Here is a 24,024-nt window from a genome sequence, read left to right on the forward strand (position 1 = left end):
GGAGACTGAACTTTCACAGGTTCTAACAGACAATATTTTTTTTTTTTCCCCTTTTCTTATTAGGATAAAAGAATAATTCTACTAAAGGGTGCAAATAATTTTAGTAGATATTTTGAGTCTATGTGATGGATATGTAGACGATACTTGCTTAAGTGGCCACAAATTCTTGGTTTATATAACTTGGAAGATAAGATTTATGCAAGCTATTATCGAAGGCAATTGGATGAAAATTGGTGAGCTGAAATTTCTTCCACCACTATAAATTTGTCATCAATTAAGGGACTTCCAGCTAGCCACTCCGAATAATACAGGGACAATAATGGCTATTATTATACCTGAGTGTCCACTAGACTCCAAAGCTGAGAAAACCATTCCACTCCTAGGCTTCGGTACAGCCGAATATCCATTCGGTACCTCCTCAGAATCCATGAAAGAAATCATTCTTCATGCAATCAAGCTTGGATACAGACATTTTGACTCTGCTGCTCTTTACCAGTCCGAGTTGCCACTCGGGGATGCCATTGAAGATGCTCTAAATCTCGGCATGGTTCAATCACGAAACGAGCTTTTCATCACTTCCAAGCTCTGGTGTAGTGATGCACACCATGAGTATGTCCTGCCTGCATTGCAAAAGACACTCAAGTATGTAACCATTAATCCATATACACCAAACTTATAGAATTTATAAGATTTTTAATTTATTTTTTATTAGAAAACTAATTTTTCTTCTTTTTTTTCTTTTTTGGGTTGGGTTATTTTGTTAATTTATAGGAATCTAAAGTTGGAATACCTTGATCTCTATTTGGTTCATTGGCCAGTGAGCGTGAAGCCTGGTGAATATGAATTGCCTGTCAAGAAGAAAGACCTTGTTCCTATTGATATAAATTCAGTATGGGAAGCTATGGAAGAGTGTCAAAGACTTGGCCTTGTCAAATCCATTGGAGTTAGCAACTTCTCTATTAAGAAACTTGAAGTGTTACTTTCCAAAGCAAATATCCCACCGGCTGTAAATCAAGTTAGAATTTCGGTCCACACCCATATTTTTCTTTTTTTAATCAAATTATCATGCATTATTTTTATTATATTATTTTCATTTTTATATTAATATAAGTGATGAATTTGATGTGGAAGGTGGAGGTGAACCCTCTATGGCGGCAAACTAAACTAAGAGAATTTTGCAAGGAAAAGGGTATATTAATCACAGCTTATTCTCCATTAGGAGCAAAAGGAACTCTATGGGGAACAAATTGGGTCATGGAATGTGAGGTACTGAAAGAGATAGCTCAGAACAAAGGAAAAACAATAGCTCAGGTATTAATCAAGGTTACATCAAGTTAACTTGATTGGCTTAAACATGGAAAAACAATAGCTTAGGTATAAATCATGGTTACATCAAGTTAACTTGATTGGCTTAAACATCAGTTGTACTTTTATGACTTTTGGATGCTTCAATAACTAGGATTTAGAAATCAATTAATGATTTAACATGGATTTAGTGATTTACTACATTTCTATTTATGAACACTGAATTTTACAAAGATTTGATGAACTTTAAATGTATTTTTAAATTTTAAACTTTTAAAAGATTTAATAGTTAATAGATAAAATATTTTAAGAAAACCAACAAATCAACCTGATCTGTGAGCTTGGTTGTGTCTATTATAAATATGACAAGTCTCTTACAACATGCACATGATAATATGATACTAAGGTCCATAAGAATCACAATTGTTGAATTTGTTTAGACTTGTTTAATTGAATTAGTTATATTTTTAAAACTAAATCTAAAAGATCATACATGATTTTATAGGTTTTTTGTATTACACCATCTTGTCTACCTAATAAAAAACTGATTATGTATATTAAAAAATGAGAAATTTTTTTTAAAAATAGATTAAATGTTTTTTTTTTAATTAAGTCGGTCCTAATTTTGGAAAAAATGAAATTGAATGGTGGGTATTTGAAGGTTTGTTTGAGATGGGTGTACGAGCAAGGGGTGAGCTTATTAGTAAAGAGCTTTAACAAGACAAGGATGCAAGAAAACCTTGAGATATTTGATTGGAAGCTAAGTGCTGAAGAGTGCGAGAGGATTAATCAAATAGAACAGCGAAAAGGATTTCCTGGCATAGAATTCATCTCCGAGGAAGGTCCTTACAAGTCTCTGGAGGAGCTTTGGGACGAGCAGATTTGAATGCGTATTGCCATCCTGTTATTCAAAAAGAATAAAATGTAATTTTGTTTTTTTCCCCTTCCACATATGCATGTTTTTATTAAAATTTATAAAAAATAAAAAAATAATTGACCTCATTTTGGGTGGAGTACAGGATGTAATCTTATTATTTGGAAATGATGAGAATAAAGTCCATGACTAGAATTCTCCTTTTTCTTAATTAAACATGGGATAGGTTCTATGGACTAAGTGACAAAATCTTGATCATTAAATTGATACATCTAACGTTCTATATATCATAGTTATAATTATCCATGATTTTTCAGTGTTTGTGCACCTTTGCATATACTCATTCAATAACATAATTTGTCAAAAATATTTCCAAAATATTTTGGTTCATAAAACATTCTCCATTTAATGAGAAAAACTTGTAATGTAACGACTATACCACATCATCAGTATCATGATTCAGAAATCAGTATCAAGTATAATGTAAACCCAACAATATATAAATAAATTTTTCTTCCATTTTAGCATCTATCTAGAAAAGAAATAAACAAATGTTGCATAATAAAAGATCTTGAAATGCAGTAATTCTTTTATTAGGAATAAAAAATTGTCTGGAATTTATCAATGATCAATGTAGTTACAGTTATAGGCACTCATATTCGGATATAAATTTGTTGGATTAATATTTTTGGACTAAGTTAAACTATTGATCATGAACCTTGATTAATAATGGCCATAATAACAGAATTCATTTAATTGGTTATTAAGATAGAAGAAAAAGCCCATTAATTGGGCCCAAGATGTTATAAAACCCCAAAAAAATTAGAGTTAGCTGTTTATAAATACAATACTTACTAGTCTCTAATCAGATAAGATTTTATGTATTATTTTCCAGAAATTTAGAATTTCAATAACAAATTAAACACCTTAATAGAAAAATAAAAACTATAAGATTTCAAGTATTTTTTCAGATTAACTTTTTTATTTCACAAAGTGCGCCTATAAGTAAATCTGTCACGTATAGAATAGTTTAGAAGATCATGTGGATTCAAGAACATATTTTCTGCACTACTACAGGTTAATAATGGATGATGAAAATATATCTATCACATATTTTATTCAACTATACGATTCTTGACTTCCGCTGTGTAATTCCAACAATTGGTATTAGAGTTTTTTTAAACTGCACTAAAATATACTCTCAAAATTGATTTTAGAAAAATCAATCATTATTCTAATATTCTTTGGGTTTTTAATAATATTGATAGAGCCTCTTTGGGAGGATTATTAATATTATTAAAATTGAACATATTAACTATTATTTTAATTTAAAAAATTCTCTTAATATCTAAGCATTGTCGACGTTGGACCGTACAATCTAATTAAGATTTTGAAAATAATTTAGGTCCAACCCAATAAAACTCAGTTATGCTTATCCGTTGGAGCATTACATAACCATTTTATTATTGCACCTTAATAGAGCCCGTAAGTTTTAAATTAATTAAATTAATTTTAACATTCACCCATTCAATCTTTTATAATCAAATTAATTTACGGATTTTCCATAATAATAAAACTAAAATATATAATATTATACACATGTACATATATCATATAATACAATAACATGACACCACTTATTCTATATGGCATACAAACACATATAAACATGTTATATTCATATAATTTAAACAATTATAAAAAATTGATAATAAATAGATCGTTAATCTATGATTTTCTAGAAAAAAAAATTTACAAGCTCAATTAGGTTTACAAAGTCCAAACTTGATTTCTTGGCCCATTCTTTTTCCTTTCTCTAGATCTTGAAAGTCCATAAGGTGTACGTCAAGATAGACATGGTTTTCTAGAATTTTAAGCCCAAAACCACCAAATCCTACCTTGTCCTCTTTTGAACTCGAGTACTAAAAATATCACCAACGGTCATAGAAAACTCCGATTATAATTGGAAATATGTTAGCAACAAATAAAAAATAAAAAAATAAACTTATAATCGGAAATAAGTAGGTGACAAATTTTTGCCAGAATATGGGCCAGCTGAGAAAACACACACATACGAGCCTATGGCTGAGCCCTTATGTCGGTTTGTTAGCCTCAGAAACCAACTGGGTTACTTAATGTAGCCCATATGTGTAAACATTATTGGGCTTTGGCAGATCACGGCCCACACCCTGAAAATAGCTCTATGTTAAAAACAATAAGTTTTATTTCTTCTATTTTATTCATGCTTGCTTTATAGAATTTTTTTTTTTTTTTTTTTTTTTTGGCTCAATGCTTGCTTTGTAGTTTGTAAAGAGCAGGAATTACATGTAAAAAGTATAAACAATTAAATTTTTTTTTTTTTGGGGCATGGAAAAGCACTCCAGAATTATTAGATAATGTTTGTTGGTGGAAGTGAATATGACTTGTTTGGTTGATAAATGGTTTGGGGTGGCATCTTCGTTTTGTTATTATTCGTTACTAATAGCATTAAAAATAAACAAATTGGTCCTTTTGCATGACAGTGATTGAATAATTTGTTAAAAATAAAAGGACGACCGGTTGAGAATTGAAAAATAAAGATAAAAATTAAAATAATTTTTGTGGGTTCAAAGGGATGAGTTGAGTTAAAGTACCTAAATAATAATGCCTTTTTTTAATTCTCTTTTTTGGTATATTCCTCAAAAACAATGCTACTCAATTCATGTGTTCTTATCTTATATAGTTGTGTGTTGTGTATATATATATACACACAAATAGTGGGTAAGTCTCAATCCTGATATTTTATTGTCCACTATCATTTAAAATAGTATAACACTAATTTTTTTTTTTTTTTCACTACTTTAACAATGATCGAAGGTCTTAAAATAGTGGAATAGAAAGCAACATCCTTTTGGATTTCCATTGGAAAATTAATTTTTACTATTTTCTTATAGAAAAATTAGTTGAGTCGATGAACAAATGACAAATAACTAAAATACCAGTCCACTGAATATTTTGCTTCTCTAAAACCAGATTTATTATCACTGGTGACAACAAGGAGATTTAATAACAACATATTTTATATATAATATAGGAGTGAATGAAACAAGTTATAACTTTATATATATATATATATAGATCAATATTAATGGTAGAAGAATTTTATTTATCAAATTGATGTGGCAAATTATATAATAATATTTTATTAATTTATGTTTCTATTAACAATATTATTTTTTACAAAATGAGGAAAAGATAGATTTGCGGAGCATTCCCATCCTTCAATTGTTTTTGGATTCTTCTTTCTGTTTTATTATTATTATTATTATTTTTTAATGGATCTAGGTGTAAAGGATTGATTTTGTAACGGGTGGTTATAAATTGTTAACATAAGGACTGCTAATGCATAAACCTGTAAAATACCATTTTACCCGTTAATAAAAGGCTTTTAAGTAATTTTGCAAAGCATATAATTATTAAGTATGTACATGTTCCTTCTTTTTTTTACTTATTTTTTTAATAGGTATGATTATTAAGTACATTATTTTAATTCGTTTTTCATTGTATTAGTTAGTAAAAGAATACAGGTACTAAGTACCATGTATGTTTATGTGTGTGTGTTTTTTCAATAGTCATTAACTATTAGTATATTCATTGGATTTATTATTATTATTATTTATTTAATTTTGTATTATCTATTTAATATTTAATTTTGTAAATATAATTATTCTAATATATATGTATATATTGGTAGGATGAATATTAGCTAATAGAAACTAGCTAATTATGATAACGGATGTTTTTTGAATTACTTAAAACTTTTGAGTATAATTTTAGATAAAAATAAATCTCAAATGTCTAAGTGATATTAACCCTATTATGCATCATGTGCAAATAATATAATAATAGCTTTTTTAATTATTATGGAAAGGAATCTTTACAGACAAAATATATTTTAATTGATGACGATATAAAACTGCCTAAAACAGCTGGCCTATGCATGCACTGACCTTAACTTAGTGTCTTATATGTACATATAATATAGAAATCACAATGTGGATTAGCAAATTTGTAATTTGAAAGACCAAAACAGAACTGGGTTTTGGGTGGGTCTGTCACTAAAAGAAAGAAATTCTAGGGAAAAATTAAAATGGGTTCTGCTATTCCTGAGTTTCCATTACAAGGCTCACCTGAAAAAACCATTCCACTTGTAGGCTTTGGTACAGCAGAATCCCCATATGGTGCATCCTCTTATGAATCTCTGAAACAAGTCATTCATAATGCAATCAAAGCTGGATACCGCCATTTCGATACCGCTTCTCTTTACAAGAGCGAGCACCATCTCGGCCACGCCATTCAAGACGCTCTGAAGCTCGGCTTGATCCAATCCCGGGACGAACTCTTTATCACTTCCAAGCTCTGGTGTACTGATGCCCACCACCATCTTGTCCTCCCAGCTCTACAGAAGACACTCAAGTATATAAATATACATATACATATGCATGTATAGTCACAAATTATCTGTTGCGTGTTCAAGTTTATGTTGGATACATAACCTTGATTACATATATATATATATATTTATACTTTTGATTAAGAGCATTTTTATCTTGATCCTTAGGTTACTAATTTTGGTTAAAAATCTTGATTTGTGCATCTTTGATTTCTATTGGGGTTATTCATTTTTATAGGGAGTTGAAGTTGGAATACCTTGATCTCTATTTGGTCCATTTTCCGATGGGGGTGAAGCCTGGTGAACCTAAATTTCCTCCGGACAAGGAAGACTTTCTTCCTATTGATATAGAATCGGTATGGGAGGCTATGGAAGAGTGTCAGAACCTTGGCCTTGTCAAATCAATTGGAGTTAGCAACTTCTCAAGCAAGAAGATTGATTTGTTACTTTCCAAAGCAAAGATTCCTCCGGCTGTAAATCAAGTGAGTCATCATGTATTTTCCATTTTCGTTCATTTCAATGCTTATACCATTTCTTCCCATTATTTTATAAGTTTATCTTATCACATTTTATTGTCTTCAGTTCAAAAAAATTATAATTAATTTTGGCCTTCAAATTTTATCGGTTTATTTTAGTTCCATCAATGAAGTTTTTAACTAACGGAGGTCAACAGCTTCACCAATATTAAAATGCAATTTGGTTGAATTATGGTTCAATTTAGACCTTTTAATTTTAATGTGTTGCAATCAAATTAGACCTTTTATTTTTAAATATTTATATTTTAGTACCATCCACCATTACATGTCATTATTTAAAATAAAAATATATATATCATCAAAATATTATAAATTGAAATTTGAAAGCCTAAATAGTAATATTTTAATTTTAAAAAATTAGAAATACAGCTTATCCAAACTAGAAGCCAATAAAATGAAATAAATGTGTGAATTTTTATGTGAAAGGTGGAGATGAACCCTGTTTGGCAACAAAGTAAGCTGATAAAATATTGCAAGGAAAAGGGTATACTTCTCACAGCCTTCTCTCCATTGGGAGCAATAGGAACTACATGGGGAACAAACTGGGTCATGGAATCTGAGGTGCTGAAAGAGATTGCTGAGAAGAAAGGAAAAACTGTAGCTCAGGTATATATATTTATAATTTTCTAGTGTTGATATAAAAAGCTTAATTAATTAATTACATGGAAGATTTTTTTTTTTTTTTTGGGTTCAAGAAAAATAAAATGATAAAACAAAAGGATCAACTTAAAGCTAATATATAAAAATAAAATGATAAAACAAAAGGATTAACTTAAAGCTAATATATTATATATGTTAAAGGTATGCCTGAGATGGATATATGAGCAAGGAGTGGGTATGGTAGTGAAGAGCTTTAACGAGGAAAGGATGAAAGAAAACCTTGACATATTTGATTGGGAGCTAACCCCAGAAGAGTCTCAGAAGATTAGTCAGATTCCACAACGCAAAGGACTTCCTTGTTTAGAATTTATCTCCGATCAAGGCCCTTACAGGTCTCTGGAGGAGCTTTGGGACGACAACGTTTAATGCTTATCATACTCTATATATATATATATATATATATATGTATGTTTGTATGTGTGTGTATTACTATATTAGAGCTGTTGTTGTTGTTGTTTTATTCACAAAAGATGTTGTCTAAAAAAATAAATAAATAAAAATAAGCATGATTGCTTTTTTCCGTCTCTCTTATCTAATTTTGTATATATTTTTGGAGTTTTTTTTTTTTTTTTTTTTTTTTTTTTGGGATAAGCGGCTAGCACTTTAAAATAAAAAACAGCTCAAGCTATGCGGTTTGTCTATATTTTTAAAAAAACAGCTCAAATTTAATGTCATGTTCCGTGCAAAAGAAGTGGAATACTTGAGGTTTAACTGGAAGATTCTACACTCTCCATGAACATTCAAGAAAGTCCAGAAGATTCTAGAAGATTCAAAAGAAATCCAGACTAATATAAATTGGAATCACTTTAGAATACTGCATGTAAATATATTGTACATAACCCTTGAATAATTTAGAACCTTAACTAGATAGGTGACATGTGTACATATCTAAAACCTTGTATTTTTGTGATACGTGTCAAGCCCTCTATATAAAGGGTTAGACTCTCATTTGTAACATATCCAAGTGTTCTAGCAATCCAAGTATTCTCCATATTCTCTCAAACTCTCTTACTTCCTATTCTCTTACTCTTAGCTTCTGTATTTTGAAGGCTTACTTAGCAAGCAAGGTGTTAAGTGCCGCACAGGAGCATTAGAAAACTTAGGCCCGTGACGTCAAGCTTAAGAGAGATTTTAGTTGCACTATTGAATTTATTTTACACAGTTTCATTTATATAAATTTATCAAAATGCCCTTACAAATTAAAGATTTTTTATTTTCAACTTTTTACTATTTCACCTTTTTCACAAACACCATGGCCAGTGGAGAAACGATGGCAGCTGCTGTAAGGTGTATGGAAAACCCCCAAGCATCAGCAGGCTTTCCCCCATCTATGGCTCCTAGTTTCTTCTACATTTTTATATTTTTCATTTTTCATATTTGTGCATATTTTCTTCCATGGCCATGTGCCAACAAGCTGAAACAACCTTTGATGATAGGTCTATGGGTGACCTACTTTGAAGATTCCTGGCAAAGCCTTAGCATCGGCGGTCCTTTGTTGCCAACGGTTGGTTGTTAGCAATGGTTGGTCAATGGTATGTCACCGCAGTCAGCTTGTCATCGTCTTGTTTATTATAATACTTTTTTTTGAAAACCCTAGATTAAGAATTGAAAAGGAAAAAAGATAATGGATTAAAGGGTATTTTAATAAATTAAATTTAAATAGAACTGTATAAAAAAATTTTGAAATTGTAAAAAGAACCTCCCCTTCTTAATTGGGTTTACTATCTATTTTGTTTTGAACTGCCTTACGTAAAGTCTCCTGGCAAGTTGAATTTGAAGGGAAGTGATTTCAAGTATAAAACTCTACATGGTGGTCATATATGATAAGCTATTATTTCAGTTAGGTATTCCTTTATCAAATAAGTATTACTTTTTAGCCATTTTAGTTTTAAAAAAATAATAATAATAATAACGATCTCCAATGTTTAAAAAAAAAAAAAAAAAAAAAAGATGACGATAACAACAACCACCAAAACTTTGATTAACAGCGAACAACACAACAAACTTGAGGTGATTCGAGTTGCAATTGAATTCCTTTAGCTTAATTTGTAAGGTTACAATTTAAACACATCATTAACTAAATTTTAAAATAAAGTATTATATTGAAATAAAACATAATCTAGTTCAACTTTAATCTCCTGAAAATTGAACTTGAAGGGCCCTGATTTCAACTTAATTAATCATTATATACGTTAGCAGGTTAAAATTTAAGGGTGATGTTATTAAATACAACAAGAGCAATTTATTTATTTCACGTGAAAAAAAAAAATTTGCTAGGTATCAATTTCATTATTTATTTTATATATAAAAAGAGCGTTAAAGCTAACTAAAGAAACCAAATAGTGACCCAAAATAAATAAATAAATAAAAAAGAAAAGAAAAAAGAAAAAAGGACTCCCTTAAATCTTTTTTAATAATTAACCAAATCTACTTTATCCAGAAGGAAAGAGCCACTTATTCTAAGCCCAATAACAGCCCACAAAAACTTCTTGAAATGTTGCCCATAGATCACTATAGAGTGTTGAGCCAACTAGCCCACCTTTAACTACCAGGCTTGGATCCAAGTCTCATAGAGTCAGCTACTGCTTGATGAGCCCAATTCTGAGATCCAAGAGTTTGGCTTGTTTTCAAATCGCTTGTCTGACGCGCAATATTTAATATATGCTTTTTAATTATGACTGTTTGGTATATAAGAAAAATATTTTAACAATTTTATACTTTTCGTCAAGTTATGTTTATAACATTGTATATAAAGATGAATTTTAATTTATCATAATAGTGGTTCTAAGGACAATTAAGATGGCAAATATTATTCTTTTCTTAAACTTTAACGGAGTATTTGGGAAGTGTCAAAGTTAAAAGGAAAATTGATTCCCAATATTTAGTTTCCTAGGATTTAATTTTTGGAGAATTATTTTTTCTCTTAATCTGTTTGGTGAGTAATGGGCAAGTTGGGATTGAGAAATAATTAAATTTAATATTGTATAATAAATTAAAGATAAATATGTATTTTTAAAAAAATTTAAAACTATATTCTATGATATTCTTAAAATGACACCTATATAGATGAGAATAACTTTTCCACATATTTTTCTACATTGGTGGGAATCTAATTCCCTGGATCCACACTTTTCCACTTCACAATAAATATCCAAACAAAAAAAAAGTTATCACTTTCCCAAAAAAATTAGATTCCCACTAATTTTATATTTATCCAAACATGCAGTAAGTGAAAATTTAAACAACCAGGTTCATGGTTGTTAAAAAGCTTACCAGTAAAAAGATAATAATGGATAAGAAATTAAAAGTAAACCATTAACTTCAAAAAAATATCTATTTTTCCATTTGTTGATTTGGTTTAATTTTTTTTGGAAAATAAATTTAACCAAACTAGCTAAAATCCAAATATTAGATAATCATGCAATTTATCATATAGGGATTTTTATTTCATTTTAGAATGTAATAATTCAAACTCAAACTTTCTATCTAAAAATAATGAATTTTATCATTGAACTGTTTCCAAAAATATATCATATAAAAATTAATTCTTCATATTAAACAATAAACATATAAAATTTGTCTGAAGAAGCCTCTTATTTCAATAGCAATGCATCATAAAAATGCCACAACAACCTAAAAACCTTACATAAAGCATGAGCTTTAATGGAAAATTTAGTGTTCAATAAAATATGTTTAATAGGGTTATATGCTTGGACTATGAATCTATAAGACTATTAGTGAAAAAGAAGAAAAATTACAAAAATTTGTGCTTTGTTGTTTTGTTGATAAAAATTAGGAAGAAAATAAAATATAGCATAAAAATTGAAAACGGGAATGCTCAAAAATTTTTTAAAACATTGCGGATTTGTGTCAATTAAGTTAAATAAAAAGTTTTATACAAATGTAAGAATCTTTCTTTCTTAAAGTTACAACCTAAAATAGTAAGAATTAAATCATTTCTTTTCTCCTTCTATGATTCAAGAATTGAATAGTGGATATTAATGGATCAACATGTGGGGCTTTTTATGCAAAAGATTAAAACAAAAAAAAAAACTTAAAAGAAAAAAGTTTGAAAAAATGGAAGGGTAAGACCACATTGTCGTTGATGGCACGCCAAGGGACCGACTTATATCACTTCCCACTAATTAGATATTTTAAAGAGAATCCAAATGATTGGTGATGACCCCAAGAACCCACATCTCTCTCTCTCTCTCTCTTTGTTTCTGTGAATCTTTTCAAATCATCGAATTTGATTCCCTTGGCGTGCAAGTGTTTCTTTGGAGACCATGCTTTGCTGCTTTCCTACTTTCATGGCTTTTTTAATTTCTATGGGATCAGTTGGATTTATTTGGAACGTCAATAATTCATCTAAAAAACTTTAACATATAGCTTAACATATAATCCTTGTGTGATACTATTCTCTACTTAATTTCAAACCCTATCCTCCTAGAAGATTTAGATTTAGATTTAGAGGCCATAAAGCAATAGATTAAACTTGGCCTGACCATCAATTCGAGAAAATAGTTCAATCCACATCCATAATTAATCCAACTGCCATCTCAAATATTGATTGTAATTTTTTTTTCCTTTTCTTGAAAGATTTGAATCGAGATTATTATTTGAGAAAATAATAAGTTCAATTATTGAGTTATCTAAGAGATTAAGCAATAGAAATTTGGAATTATTCATTATTCTTCTAATTACTCTGCCTTATATTCAATTTAACTAATAAAAATGATGATAAAGCAAGGAATAGTTTAAATCTCTAGTATTTGTTCTATTTGCATATTATTTTTAAGAAAACATTTTATTAAACGAATTGTCATTTTGAAACTGCTAATTTTGTATTCAACAAAGTAGTTTATGCATGGAAACCAAAGATGATGATATTCAGTAATGTTGCAGAATACCTTTTTATTGGTGTAGTGGGATCAAGGTTTCGTCTGTTATGATGTTATATATATAACATCATAACAGGACCAAAAAAAAAAAAAAAGCATTTAGTTTGTTTTTGAAAATTTTGATAGCGACAGAAAAAATAATAAGTTGAATTATTGGCCTGCTATATTTGACCTTTCTAATTGTTCCAAAAAAAAAAAAAAAAAAAAACCATAGATAAACCCAAATCTGGCTTGATTAAAACAAAATCTTACAGTCTTTCTTTTTGGCATTAAAAGTGTTCAGGCCCTATCCCAAACAGTAGCAAAAGAGATTAGAAAAGGTTCAACGTGATGAATGTTTTTTTTTTTTTTTTCAAAAAAAAAAGTTTCTAAGAGTTGACCAATTGTAGGTGTATAATCATAATATTTTCTCTCTAAAAAAATAAAAAGAAAGGAAATAATAGTCAATGTACGTCTTTTCTTTGAGCCAAGAAAATTAATTTACATTAAAACCTTTAATGTATAAAGCCAAAGAGTCCCTGGTGGGGTAACCCGAATATCATGACCTTAATTTCCAATTTTCATGGGCCACTCCTCAAAATAAAGTAGAAAAAAAGAATCATTAACATTTATGCTTTAATTAGAATAAAATCGGTGCCCGGTATTCTTTTCTTGATCTCTCCGCTATAACTCAATTTCAAACTGAGACCCACAACACAAATTTTAAGTGGGTCATGTTGGAAAGAGTCTTGACATTTGTATATGTGAATTTACGAGGTGCAAAATACAGTTTAAGGGGAAAACCAAAAAAAAAAAAAAAAGAATCATCAAAAGCATTGAACATAAAAATAAATAAATAAATCCACATCTTTAATGGTTAGATTTATATTATGTGGATTTTTTACTGTGAAACATTTGTATTGGATCTATCATATAAAATGATATATATATATATATATATATATTTTGTGGACACTATATTTGGATAGAAGGGAGAAAAGGAAAAGAAATGAAATGTTTAATAAGGAACAAAATAAAGGAAATGAAAATATTTGTTAATAATTGATATTTTAACGATTAACAAAGGGATAGAAAGAATATAAAAAATAATAAATATTTTAATATCAGTGATAATAAAGATAATTTTGAAATATTAAAAAATTCATTAAAAGTTTTTTCATTTCCATATATTTTCTATCAATTTTGAGAGGAAAAGAAACCTAATTAAAATAAAAGAACCAATTCCTTTCATTTTTTTCTATTTCTTTTCTCGTCCTCATTTTAACCATTTAAATAAAATATTTAAAGAAAAATATTATTTGTCATTATTGTTAAATAATCATTAGTGGGATGTATATATCAAATAACAATTTAAATTATTATCATTAAATAATTTATTTTTAAAATTTTAAAATAAAAAATAATAAAATTAAATACTTTAATTAAAATTTATCACATATGATGATGGTAATTATCACCAGTGACAAATAGCAACACTCGAATTCTATTCCATCAATCCAAACATAGTGTGAGGAAAAATATGCTATTTGATAAACGATCACCATTGGAACCAACGTGTCAGATTATTTAAATGGTTATCATTAAAAGTTCATTTTTAAAATTTTAATATAAAAAATAATAGAATTAAATGCTCTCAACTAAAAGTTATCACATAATCTAGTGATTATCATCAATAATCACAAATAACAAAGCTCAATGTTGAGCCTTTTGACAAGATACTTGCAATTTTGTGTAGAAGATAATATTGAATTTACAGCATTATATCCATGGTAATATTGAATTTATAATATTTGTGATGATCTAAGAGTCCATGCTGACTTGGTTGTTATTTGTCTTTGATTATGCAATGATTTTTTATTTTAAAAAATTAATTTAGGAAAATAGATCTTTTTAAGCAACAATTTAAATGTCAAATACCATATAAATTCTACCAATAATTATCACCAATTAAAACAAATGATATTTTTTATTTTTTTTATTTTTTTTTTATTTTTTTTTATTTTTTTGGCTGAGATTATTAACCTTATAATTGTTAGTTGTTAGTGTTCGGCGAAACATATGTAGATCCGGAAAACTTGTATACAATAGTGACATTTCTTTACCATTTTTATTAATCACTCATTGTAAACAAGTTTTTTCATATAAAGCAGAAATAAATATACATGGGTTTTTATTTTATTTTATTTTTTTTCCCGAGTAAATACGTGTTTCAACTTTTTTTTTCAGCCATTTTAAAAACTGGTGATGTGATTCAGTATGTGAAAAGTTAGCAAATTAATGTAACATGAAATAAACTTATAAGTTAACCATAAATAAACCAACAAATTAAGCAAAATAAATTAATAGATAAACCAACAAAATAATTTTATATCGATTAGCTAGTATTTGGAAAAATGAATAATGCAACGGTCACAAAGATGTTTACAAAAGTGATCGTGAGGTGTTATTGTTTAGTGATTTGCATTTAATACACTTATCTTTCACTTATAAAAATTTAGATTATATATTAATTTTCAGCAAATAAAACAATGACATTTAATCGTTTTATAAATATTTTATTAAAATACTCCTTAATGTCTCTAACTCTAAGTATTATTTTCAAAATAATAGAAGACAAATTCATACTTGTACTGTAATTATTTTTTAATTGATATTTTGATTTGTATGCCGTAGTATTGTAAATATATAATAATAATAATAATAATAATGGTACTAGTGTTTTTTTTTTTTTCCTCCTTTTTTGAAGGTGTAGAAACTGATCATAGTGTCAAAGTGTGGGCTTTTTATTATGAGACAGTCAAACTAATGTCCTTGATGTTGAATATAATTGCCCTTTTAACATGTTGATTAAGCCTCTAATTAAAGATTACCTTACCTTCTTAAAAGTTCCTCATGCTCCGATTGACCAAGTGAAATTGACTTAGGTACAATAAGAAATTAATTGATTTGTTTCATATTTACTATCACCATAGATATATATGATTTTAATTGAGGATTGTATGGCACTTGAAATTTCATGAATCTTAATTTCATGTTATTGACCCTCTTTCTTTTTTATTTTTGTTTTCCCTCATAGTTATGTACTTAATGTCTCTAATATTTTTTTGAAAGGACTTAAATTAGACAATCAAATTATTAGCATTTTATTTATTTCCAAGTTATCTTCTAATAATTGTTCCAAAAAAATGTTATCTTCTAATATGATATTAGAAGTGGTCAACAAACTACAAAATAATAAATAAAAAAAGAATTAGAAAATATATATATATATATATATATTGTATAAGTAAAAAATGGCAAAATTGAAATTCTATCTAAAAGAAAGATAAATTTGATTTTATATAGCAGCAAGTTTATATTCATCAAATGAGATATGGACCGGCATGCACAAATACATCGATTGCATTTTGACCAGACCTGTTGTGCAAATATACATGCCCATAACGAGTTTTGAAAGTTATCTCTTTTCTTTTTTCTTTTCTTTTTTTTTTTTTTTCTTTTTTAGGTTTAAAGTTTTAAAAGTTTTCTGGTAACATAACCGCCATCAATTATATCTTTATTTTTGTGATTAAAACTGGTGGATAGAACTCATGACTTGTTTTTATGGCTGGACTTTTATTATTATTATTATAATTATTTTTTTCTTTGTCACCGAAATATTGTTCATTAAAGGTTATATATCTTAATAAATAATAGAAAATGTGCACCCAAATGATGATGTTTACGCACAATTCCGGTTAATGAACTCATAACTTACTCGTGCGTATTAGTTTAATTTACTACAAAAAATACACTTTTTTTTTTTTTTTCTTCTTCTTTCTCTAACTTTTATTTTTTAATAAAAGTTGAACAAGTATGGGATCGTTGAGAGAATTAATAAAAGCATATTCCTTTTTTAATTTATCTTTCAAGAAGAATAACTGAAGGCGAATTTCCTAAAGCTTTGCAGCTTGTGATGCTTATTGCTCCTGGTTAGACGATGCCCCTGAGTGACTCATACCTCTCCTTGATATTGATGTATACATCCCGTTTATCAAATTAATAGAAAGTAACTCTCAAAAAAAAAAAAAAAAAAAGACACTATTGAGCCTTCCATACAAAATAAAGGGTAAAGTTAGAAAAGTAAAATTTATAACAATAATGAAAATTACCATCTAGTTAAAAACTAAAAATTGATTTATATTAAGACAAGCTTTATAGGAGTTAACTATGGTATTATATTTCCTTAATTATTATTTTTAAAAATTACTGAGATTCAAAAATGTTTTCTAAAAAAATTTGTCTCCTTTTTTTCTTCAATCCGACACCATAAGCATTATCCAACATACAGTATTTAAAAAGTATACTATAAAAAGGAATATCAATTTCATAACATCGATGAATTAAAAGGAAAAAAAAAAAATATATATATATATATATGTGTGTGTGTATATATATATCAATATTCAAGAAAATAAAATAAAAAATCACGTGGCCTATAAATAGTATTACTCGAAAAGAAATCAACATATATTAATTGAAGGAAATATTGAGATAAATACAAAAGTATCATTCGAATTTTGAAAAAATAAAATCATTTACAGATATTAGAATAATCTAAATTTACTCATATATTCTTAAAAAGTTAAATTATTTTTAAATTATTTTTTGTTTCTTTTCTTTTTTTACAATAATTAATTTAAAGATCTTAAATTTTTTTAATTTTTGATTAAATTGTATTTAAACTATATGATCACTTTTTCTATTTTTTTAAAAATAATATAATAATTTTAATTTTATAAATTTTTTAAAATAAAATATATATCTGATAAGTACCGTTCACTTAAATATACTTGAAAAATTATAATATATTTAGTTAAATTTATTTGGTAATTATAATACCATTTTAATACATTTGGTTAAATATATTTCATAAATTATCATTTACTTAAAAAACCTTATCTGATTAAAAGTTTTTTTTTTTTTAAGACTGAAGAACTATCACTTAATTTAAAAAATATTTTTATTTATGCCAAATTTGAAAGAGCATAAATAAAATAATCCTTTAATTAAATTCAACATAAAAGAAAGTAATAGTCTATTTTGTATTATTATTTAGTTGTCCTTGTTGATAGAGTTTTCAAACGAGGTTTTTTCGTTTGTATTTTTGACCTTTTTCGCCTTGCTTTATGGGGAGTGACAACAACGGCTCGGCACTAAAGTCAAACCCACAATAGGAACACCAAAAAAAAGGATTTAAATTTTTATTTATTGAAAACCAGAAAAATAAAAAATAGAAATAGAAATAGAATTGAGAATATCATTTTAAGGAAGACGTGGGTTTCAAAGCTAGTTGGAAAGGATACCAGGCACTGTATATGCTCAGAATACCATGTAGACCACCACCAATAAATAAAGGTATGAAAAATGGTCCCCAAGTGAGATTAAAAAAGGGCCAGCCAACCCTTTAGCTATGGTACTTTAATTATACATCCAATCATAACAATTTCTAAAACCTTTTCCAATGGGTCAGAATGCAATCCAAGCCAATTCTTATGGACCGAATTCCACTTGAATTTGTCATAGGCATGCTTATATAAATATAATATATATTCAGGAAAAAAACTTATAATATATACATAAAAAGTCTAGATCAGGACTAGGTCTAGATCAGGACTATCTTGGTTTCTTTTTTACAAAAAGAAATCAGATTCTAACTATTGATTTCTCCATTTGGATTGAATTTTACCATTTTTTCATTCCTAATAAAAGACAAATTGAATATATATAATATATTATGCATGCATATATACATACATATATATATATATGTATATTATATAATGTTAACATCTGCACTATAAAAATTTATGAATAAATATGAAAAATAAACTTTTGGCACCAAAATTATTGTCAACAATAATTTTTTTGTGTCAATCTATATTTATTGTATAAATGTTTACACTTTAAAAAAGATTATATATATATATATAGTCACATTTAAATCGAAATATTTTTTATTAAAATTAAAGTTAAAATTTATTTTTCAGATCTTGAATTGTATAAAAAATTAAAATTTAAAAATATATTTATTAATTATCAAATCGTGATTAGGTTTATTTTTTTTAAATATAATTAGTATATTATCAAATTTATATTTAATCATATTTCAAGTTTTAAATCCTAATCATTATGATACAAAGGCTCCCAATAAAAAAAAATTATAATATTAAAACCATAAAAATGTTTTGATATGAGTTCATATATATATATATATATATATATACATATATGTGTGTGTGTGTGTGTGTGACGGGTCTCTCTTCCCGACTCTCTGAAAATGTTTAAAACTAAGATATAACATCTAGAACGTTTCCAAAAATCATATATTAGTTAGGCAAAATTATAAATGTCCTTTCTTATTTTCATTCAAGTTTCAGTTTGCTCCTTGAATTTTTTTTTTTTTTTTTTTAGCAATTTGCCACCAAGCTTTGACGTAATGTTAATTTAACCCCTCTTAAAATTTTGATAAAATTGACTAATCAATGTTAAAGTTGTTTTCTTACATAATAATCCTAATCAAATTTGTTTTGAAAAATATTATTATTAGTCTAAGGATCAATCAACACTCCATCAAAGTTTAAGGGAAAATTTGCTTAAAAACATTAGGAGGCAAAATGGAATTTTTTTTTCTTTTTTTCCTGGTAATGGAGGCAAAATGGAACTTGAATAAAAGTATAAAAATATTTTATATTTATCTCTAATATCTGTATAACAATAATAACAGAATTAATAAAATATTTATCAAATTTATTTATCAAATAATATAATAATATTTTATTATTTTATTTATATTTAAACTATACAAATATATTAATTAATAATATTTTAACTTATATAATTTGATAAATAAATTTAATATATGTTTTGTTTTTGTATTTTTATGCAACTATTATTTAGCATCTAGCCGTTAAAATTATAATCAAAATGGCACTAAGCATTCTCGTCAAGTACCCTAAGCCCAAGTTGGATCTAGTGGAAGCAACAACAAAAGAATATTACAACAAAAAAAAAAAAAAAAAAAAACTATTATTTAGCTTATCATTAATTGATGTGAAAGCTATATAGTAGTATCTTCATTTGCTTGACATTTAAAGCAAATTCATCACAATTTCTCGCACTAATATTTCGTTCGTTCGTTTTTTCTTTTCTTTTTGTTTTTTTAAATATATGGGCTTTAAATGTTTCTTGGATACTGTGCTTACCTGTAATGAGTATTAGATTTCAGGTAAAGTAATATATAATTTGCATTTTAAACACAAATTAAACAATTAAAATATGGTTCATAAAGTTTTGCAAATATGATTGTAGAGTAGAGAAAAAAGTATAGCCCTGTATGAAACTTTATCATTAGTAGTAACAATCACAAACACATATAACAGTTATAATATTATATTAAAATTTTAAAAATAAATTTTTTAATATTAATCATTTAAATTGTTATATAATATATATGTTCCATTGATGGTGGTAAATTACATTTTTCAATCTTAAATGATATAAAGAAGTTCTAATTTTCAAAAAAAAAAAAAAACTTTTATAGCTTTTTATATTATTATTATTATTATTATTATTTTGTCTTTTTCATATTGAACTTTTTGGGTACATCGTTGGCTTACATATGTAGTAAATGTTAATGAACATTGTCGTGGATTGTATTCTTTCTTCTCATTCCAATTAATTCCAAAATTTTCAACATTAATTTTAAAAGAAAAGGAAAAAATATTAATTATTTTTAATCGACATATAAAATTTAACAAATGTGTCATGAAAATCATGTTTATGAGAGCAACCAAAATTGAATTTTTCAAAATAAATAAAATAATGTTTAAAAGTAAAAGTTTAAAAAAAAAAGAAAAAAAAGAAAAAGGTGCTCCAAAAAGCTAAAGACAACGGATGATGTAAACGCTCAATTTTATAATTATTTATTTTTAAAAAAGTAATTTTAGATCATATTCGGAGGAGGAAAAAAAAGAAAAAAAAAGTAGAGCAAGCTTATGCAGTGGCTAGCTAAGCAGGAAGAAAACTAGTGTACTATTGTGGACTATAATTAATTAAATCATGTAGGTTTTCATTATGAAACTCGATCGCCACATTTAACGATTCAGATCGACGATGATTGGAGGCAACTAATTTTGAACATTCTTTGAAATAACTTCATTGATTATCAATATTCGAATTTCTTTCTTTCTTTTTTTTTTTTTTTTTTTTTTGCAATAATATTTGAATTTCTTTAAATTGTATTAAATCAAAATTTGCAATAAAAACCTAATTTGTGAATAGTAAAAATTATTGTTTTCTTAAATATCCAAATTCGAATTTTTTACCTAAATATCCAAAAATATAAAATATAAATATCTTGGTCAAAAAAAAATAACACCAGCAATTGTTAGGGTGATCATGTCTTGCCATATCAATGCCAATGTTAATCTATGTTTAAAAACTATAGAATTTTATACTTCTTTTGTTTTTTGTTTTTTACGAAATACTTTATACATCTAAATCTATTAATTTTTCTTTTATATGTTTCTTAACAATGAGGAACCAATTAAAATGCCTCTACTCTACAGCATGTTTGTTATGCAAAATAGATATATGAATATAATAACTATTCCATAGAATTAACTGTTCATATGCTATATTTTAAATTTTTGAAAATTTTGTTTTATAAAAATACTTATTCCTCCATGTCAAAAAATAGTTATTCCTTTAAAAAAATTCAAAATTGTTATTTTTTTATTTGAACGATAAGTATCTTTGAAATAGTTAGAATGTATTTAAATCTAGATTAATTATTACAAACTTAAAATACAAAAATAATTATAAAATTCGACTTTTAATCATTTTACCAACTTTGATATTTTTCAAAAAAACATTTATAAAGATTAAACATTAAGACTAGTTGAAAATAATGACCCAAACATATGAATAGAAATACTTATTCATTTTTCCTTTTTTAATTCCTATAAATTGATATTCCTATTATCAAGAACAACATTTTTATATACCAAATAAGCTCTAATCACTTAGTAATTATTTATTTATTTATTTATTTTTTTGGTGAGTAATGGGCTAGTAAATTTTTGATAGTTACACATACACTAATTACTTGTTGACAACCAAAAAGAAGGTAAAATAATACAATTATACAAACACCAATAAATTAATATTGAAATTTATACCATGAGAAAAAATACACGATTGAAATTCACAAAATTTAGTGAAAATTTATTATTTTGTCATTTTCACTACTTTTCTTATTATTTAATATTGAAAGCTTAATGTCCTTTCTCGGACAAATTCGATGATAAAACTACTATATTTACAAATTATGGTTTTGAATTTGAATTTTTCATTTACAAATAATAAAAAGAGTAATTATATAATGTCCCTTTTAAACTTTTATAAAAGTTTTAATTTTCCACCAAAATTTCTAGGTTTAATTTTATTGTGGTACCCTCAACTTTGACGGTTTTATGATTTAAATCTTTAACTTTCAAAAGTATAATTTAAACTTTCAATTTTTTAATTTATTACAAATTGGTTTAAATCCCAATTTAACAAACAGATGGGTGATGTTTTTGTACACATGGGTTTTATGTGATCTCAACATTTGATCCAAATATGAAAACTTCCCATCCTTTCAACCTCGTCCATGTAGACAAATTGTTAACCATCCATATGTCAAATTGAGGATTGAAGCAATCTACCACAAATTGTAAAATTGAAAGCCTAAATTACTACTTTTGAAAGTTAAGGGTTTGAATTATAAAATCTTAAAAATTAAAGATATTAAAGTGCAATTAGTCCTTTTTGAATTTTAAGCAGTATCTTTTAACTTTGACTAATGTCAATTTGTTCTCTTAGAATTTGGCAATATTGGTTAGCAAACATTAAAATTGATTTTGTATATTAATATTATGCATATAAATCAAAACTTTATTTTTGAACAAAATTTGATAGATAAAAATATGTCTTTCACTCTTTTTTTAATCAAATTTGATTCAAACAATATTTTTGTTTATAGAAATTCAATTTCAATACTAGCTAATATTGCTTTATCCTTATGGGAACAGTCTAATGACAACATACACACTCTTCTATATATAGGTCTTACATTTGAATAACAATTTTAATTATTTAAAAAGAAAAAAAGAATGTTAGGCAGGTTATTATATAATTTCCCATCAAAAGACATATGAAAACTTTAAAAAAAATTATAAAACAAAAAAACCCAAAAGAGATTATATTGTTGTAAAAATAAAGTTTAAAGAATTATTTTTTATAATTTTTTACAAAAAAAATATTTTTAAATTATTTTTTGACTACAGAAAACAAAGAAAAGTTAGTGTAGCAACATTTAGAAAAATAAACAATTGAATGCTGAACACAAAAAAAAAATAAAAAAAAAATAAATATTTTATATCATCTCAAAAGAAAAAATAAATAAATAAAAAACAACAAACAACAATAACAGCAACAACATGTATAGGACCTGAGAATCAACACATGCGTGTGCAAAAGCCTTTACATATTCCTTATTTTATCAAAGAGTCATAATCGCTCTCTTCTGAAATGAATGTACCAATTGATTTCTTTGCACAAAGGCCCCAATGGGGTTGGCCTATGGATAACTAGAAAACAATGTGATTTGAGACACACAAAAGTAGTAGTGTATTATAATTAAGCCCTCCACCTGTTTGAAGAAATTAATTAGCCAGCTAGGACAGCTAATACATAACATTATTTAGGGATTAATCCAAGCTAGATTTTCCAACTGTTTGGAGAATCTGCCAAAGATGCAACAAAGTAAAGAGGATGGTCCCTAACCAGCTATAAAGTTGAACTTTGAACTTAAACATTAAATGGGATTTTTTTTTATTTTTTTATTTTTTTATTTTTTTTAATTTTTTGAACTCCCCTATTACTCCTTGGCATGCAGGATTATATAGGAGAGAGATAGGGAGAAAGAAGAGGTTCAGTTCACCCACACTGTTTGTTTAGCTAGAAAAAAAAAATAATAAATAAATGAAAAAGATAAAGAGAGAGATAGAGAGCAAGAGAGACATCATCACCTCCCATGCCATTAAACCAGAATGCACTTGATGTTTTTCCGTCTGTGGGGCCTATTTTTTTCACTTACATTTATTCATATTCTTTAGTTTCAATTTTCACCAATTGAACTGTATCATTGATTATCCTTCGAATTTTTTCAGCATTTGGGCCCCACAAATACTCACATGCTCTCTCCTTCTTCTTCAATCTTTCACAACACTG

At 26.7% G+C, this 24,024-nt stretch overlaps 2 protein-coding genes across 2 annotated transcripts; both read left to right on the plus strand.

Moving 5' to 3' along the window:
• Positions 1 to 215: 215 nt before the first annotated feature.
• On the plus strand, positions 216 to 2,395 carry LOC107407168 (non-functional NADPH-dependent codeinone reductase 2). The gene is made up of 4 exons (XM_016014401.4): positions 216 to 642; positions 772 to 1,015; positions 1,132 to 1,311; positions 1,967 to 2,395. Exons 1-4 carry the CDS (start codon positions 320 to 322, stop codon positions 2,189 to 2,191), a joined length of 972 nt encoding a protein of 323 aa, XP_015869887.3. The 5' UTR covers positions 216 to 319; the 3' UTR covers positions 2,192 to 2,395.
• Positions 2,396 to 6,203: 3,808 nt separating this feature from the next.
• On the plus strand, positions 6,204 to 8,250 carry LOC125418763 (non-functional NADPH-dependent codeinone reductase 2). Its single transcript, XM_048463185.2, has 4 exons — positions 6,204 to 6,634; positions 6,850 to 7,093; positions 7,574 to 7,753; positions 7,949 to 8,250. Exons 1-4 carry the CDS (start codon positions 6,309 to 6,311, stop codon positions 8,171 to 8,173), a joined length of 975 nt encoding a protein of 324 aa, XP_048319142.1. The 5' UTR covers positions 6,204 to 6,308; the 3' UTR covers positions 8,174 to 8,250.
• The last annotated feature ends 15,774 nt before the right edge of the window (positions 8,251 to 24,024 follow it).

Source organism: Ziziphus jujuba, chromosome 12 (assembly GCF_031755915.1).
Source record: "Ziziphus jujuba cultivar Dongzao chromosome 12, ASM3175591v1".
Classification (NCBI taxonomy): domain Eukaryota; kingdom Viridiplantae; phylum Streptophyta; class Magnoliopsida; order Rosales; family Rhamnaceae; genus Ziziphus; species Ziziphus jujuba.

Bases quoted from the DNA above. Each gene is read 5' to 3' on its own strand.
- LOC125418763 (XM_048463185.2), top strand. From the start codon at position 6,309: ATGGGTTCTGCTATTCCTGAGTTTCCATTACAAGGCTCACCTGAAAAA. The intron at 6,635-6,849 runs GTATATAAATAT...TCATTTTTATAG, and splicing joins GCTCTACAGAAGACACTCAA to GGAGTTGAAGTTGGAATACC. The intron at 7,754-7,948 runs GTATATATATTT...TATATGTTAAAG, and splicing joins AAGGAAAAACTGTAGCTCAG to GTATGCCTGAGATGGATATA.
- LOC107407168 (XM_016014401.4), top strand. From the start codon at position 320: ATGGCTATTATTATACCTGAGTGTCCACTAGACTCCAAAGCTGAGAAA. The intron at 1,016-1,131 runs GTTAGAATTTCG...TTGATGTGGAAG, and splicing joins TCCCACCGGCTGTAAATCAA to GTGGAGGTGAACCCTCTATG. The intron at 1,312-1,966 runs GTATTAATCAAG...GGGTATTTGAAG, and splicing joins AAGGAAAAACAATAGCTCAG to GTTTGTTTGAGATGGGTGTA.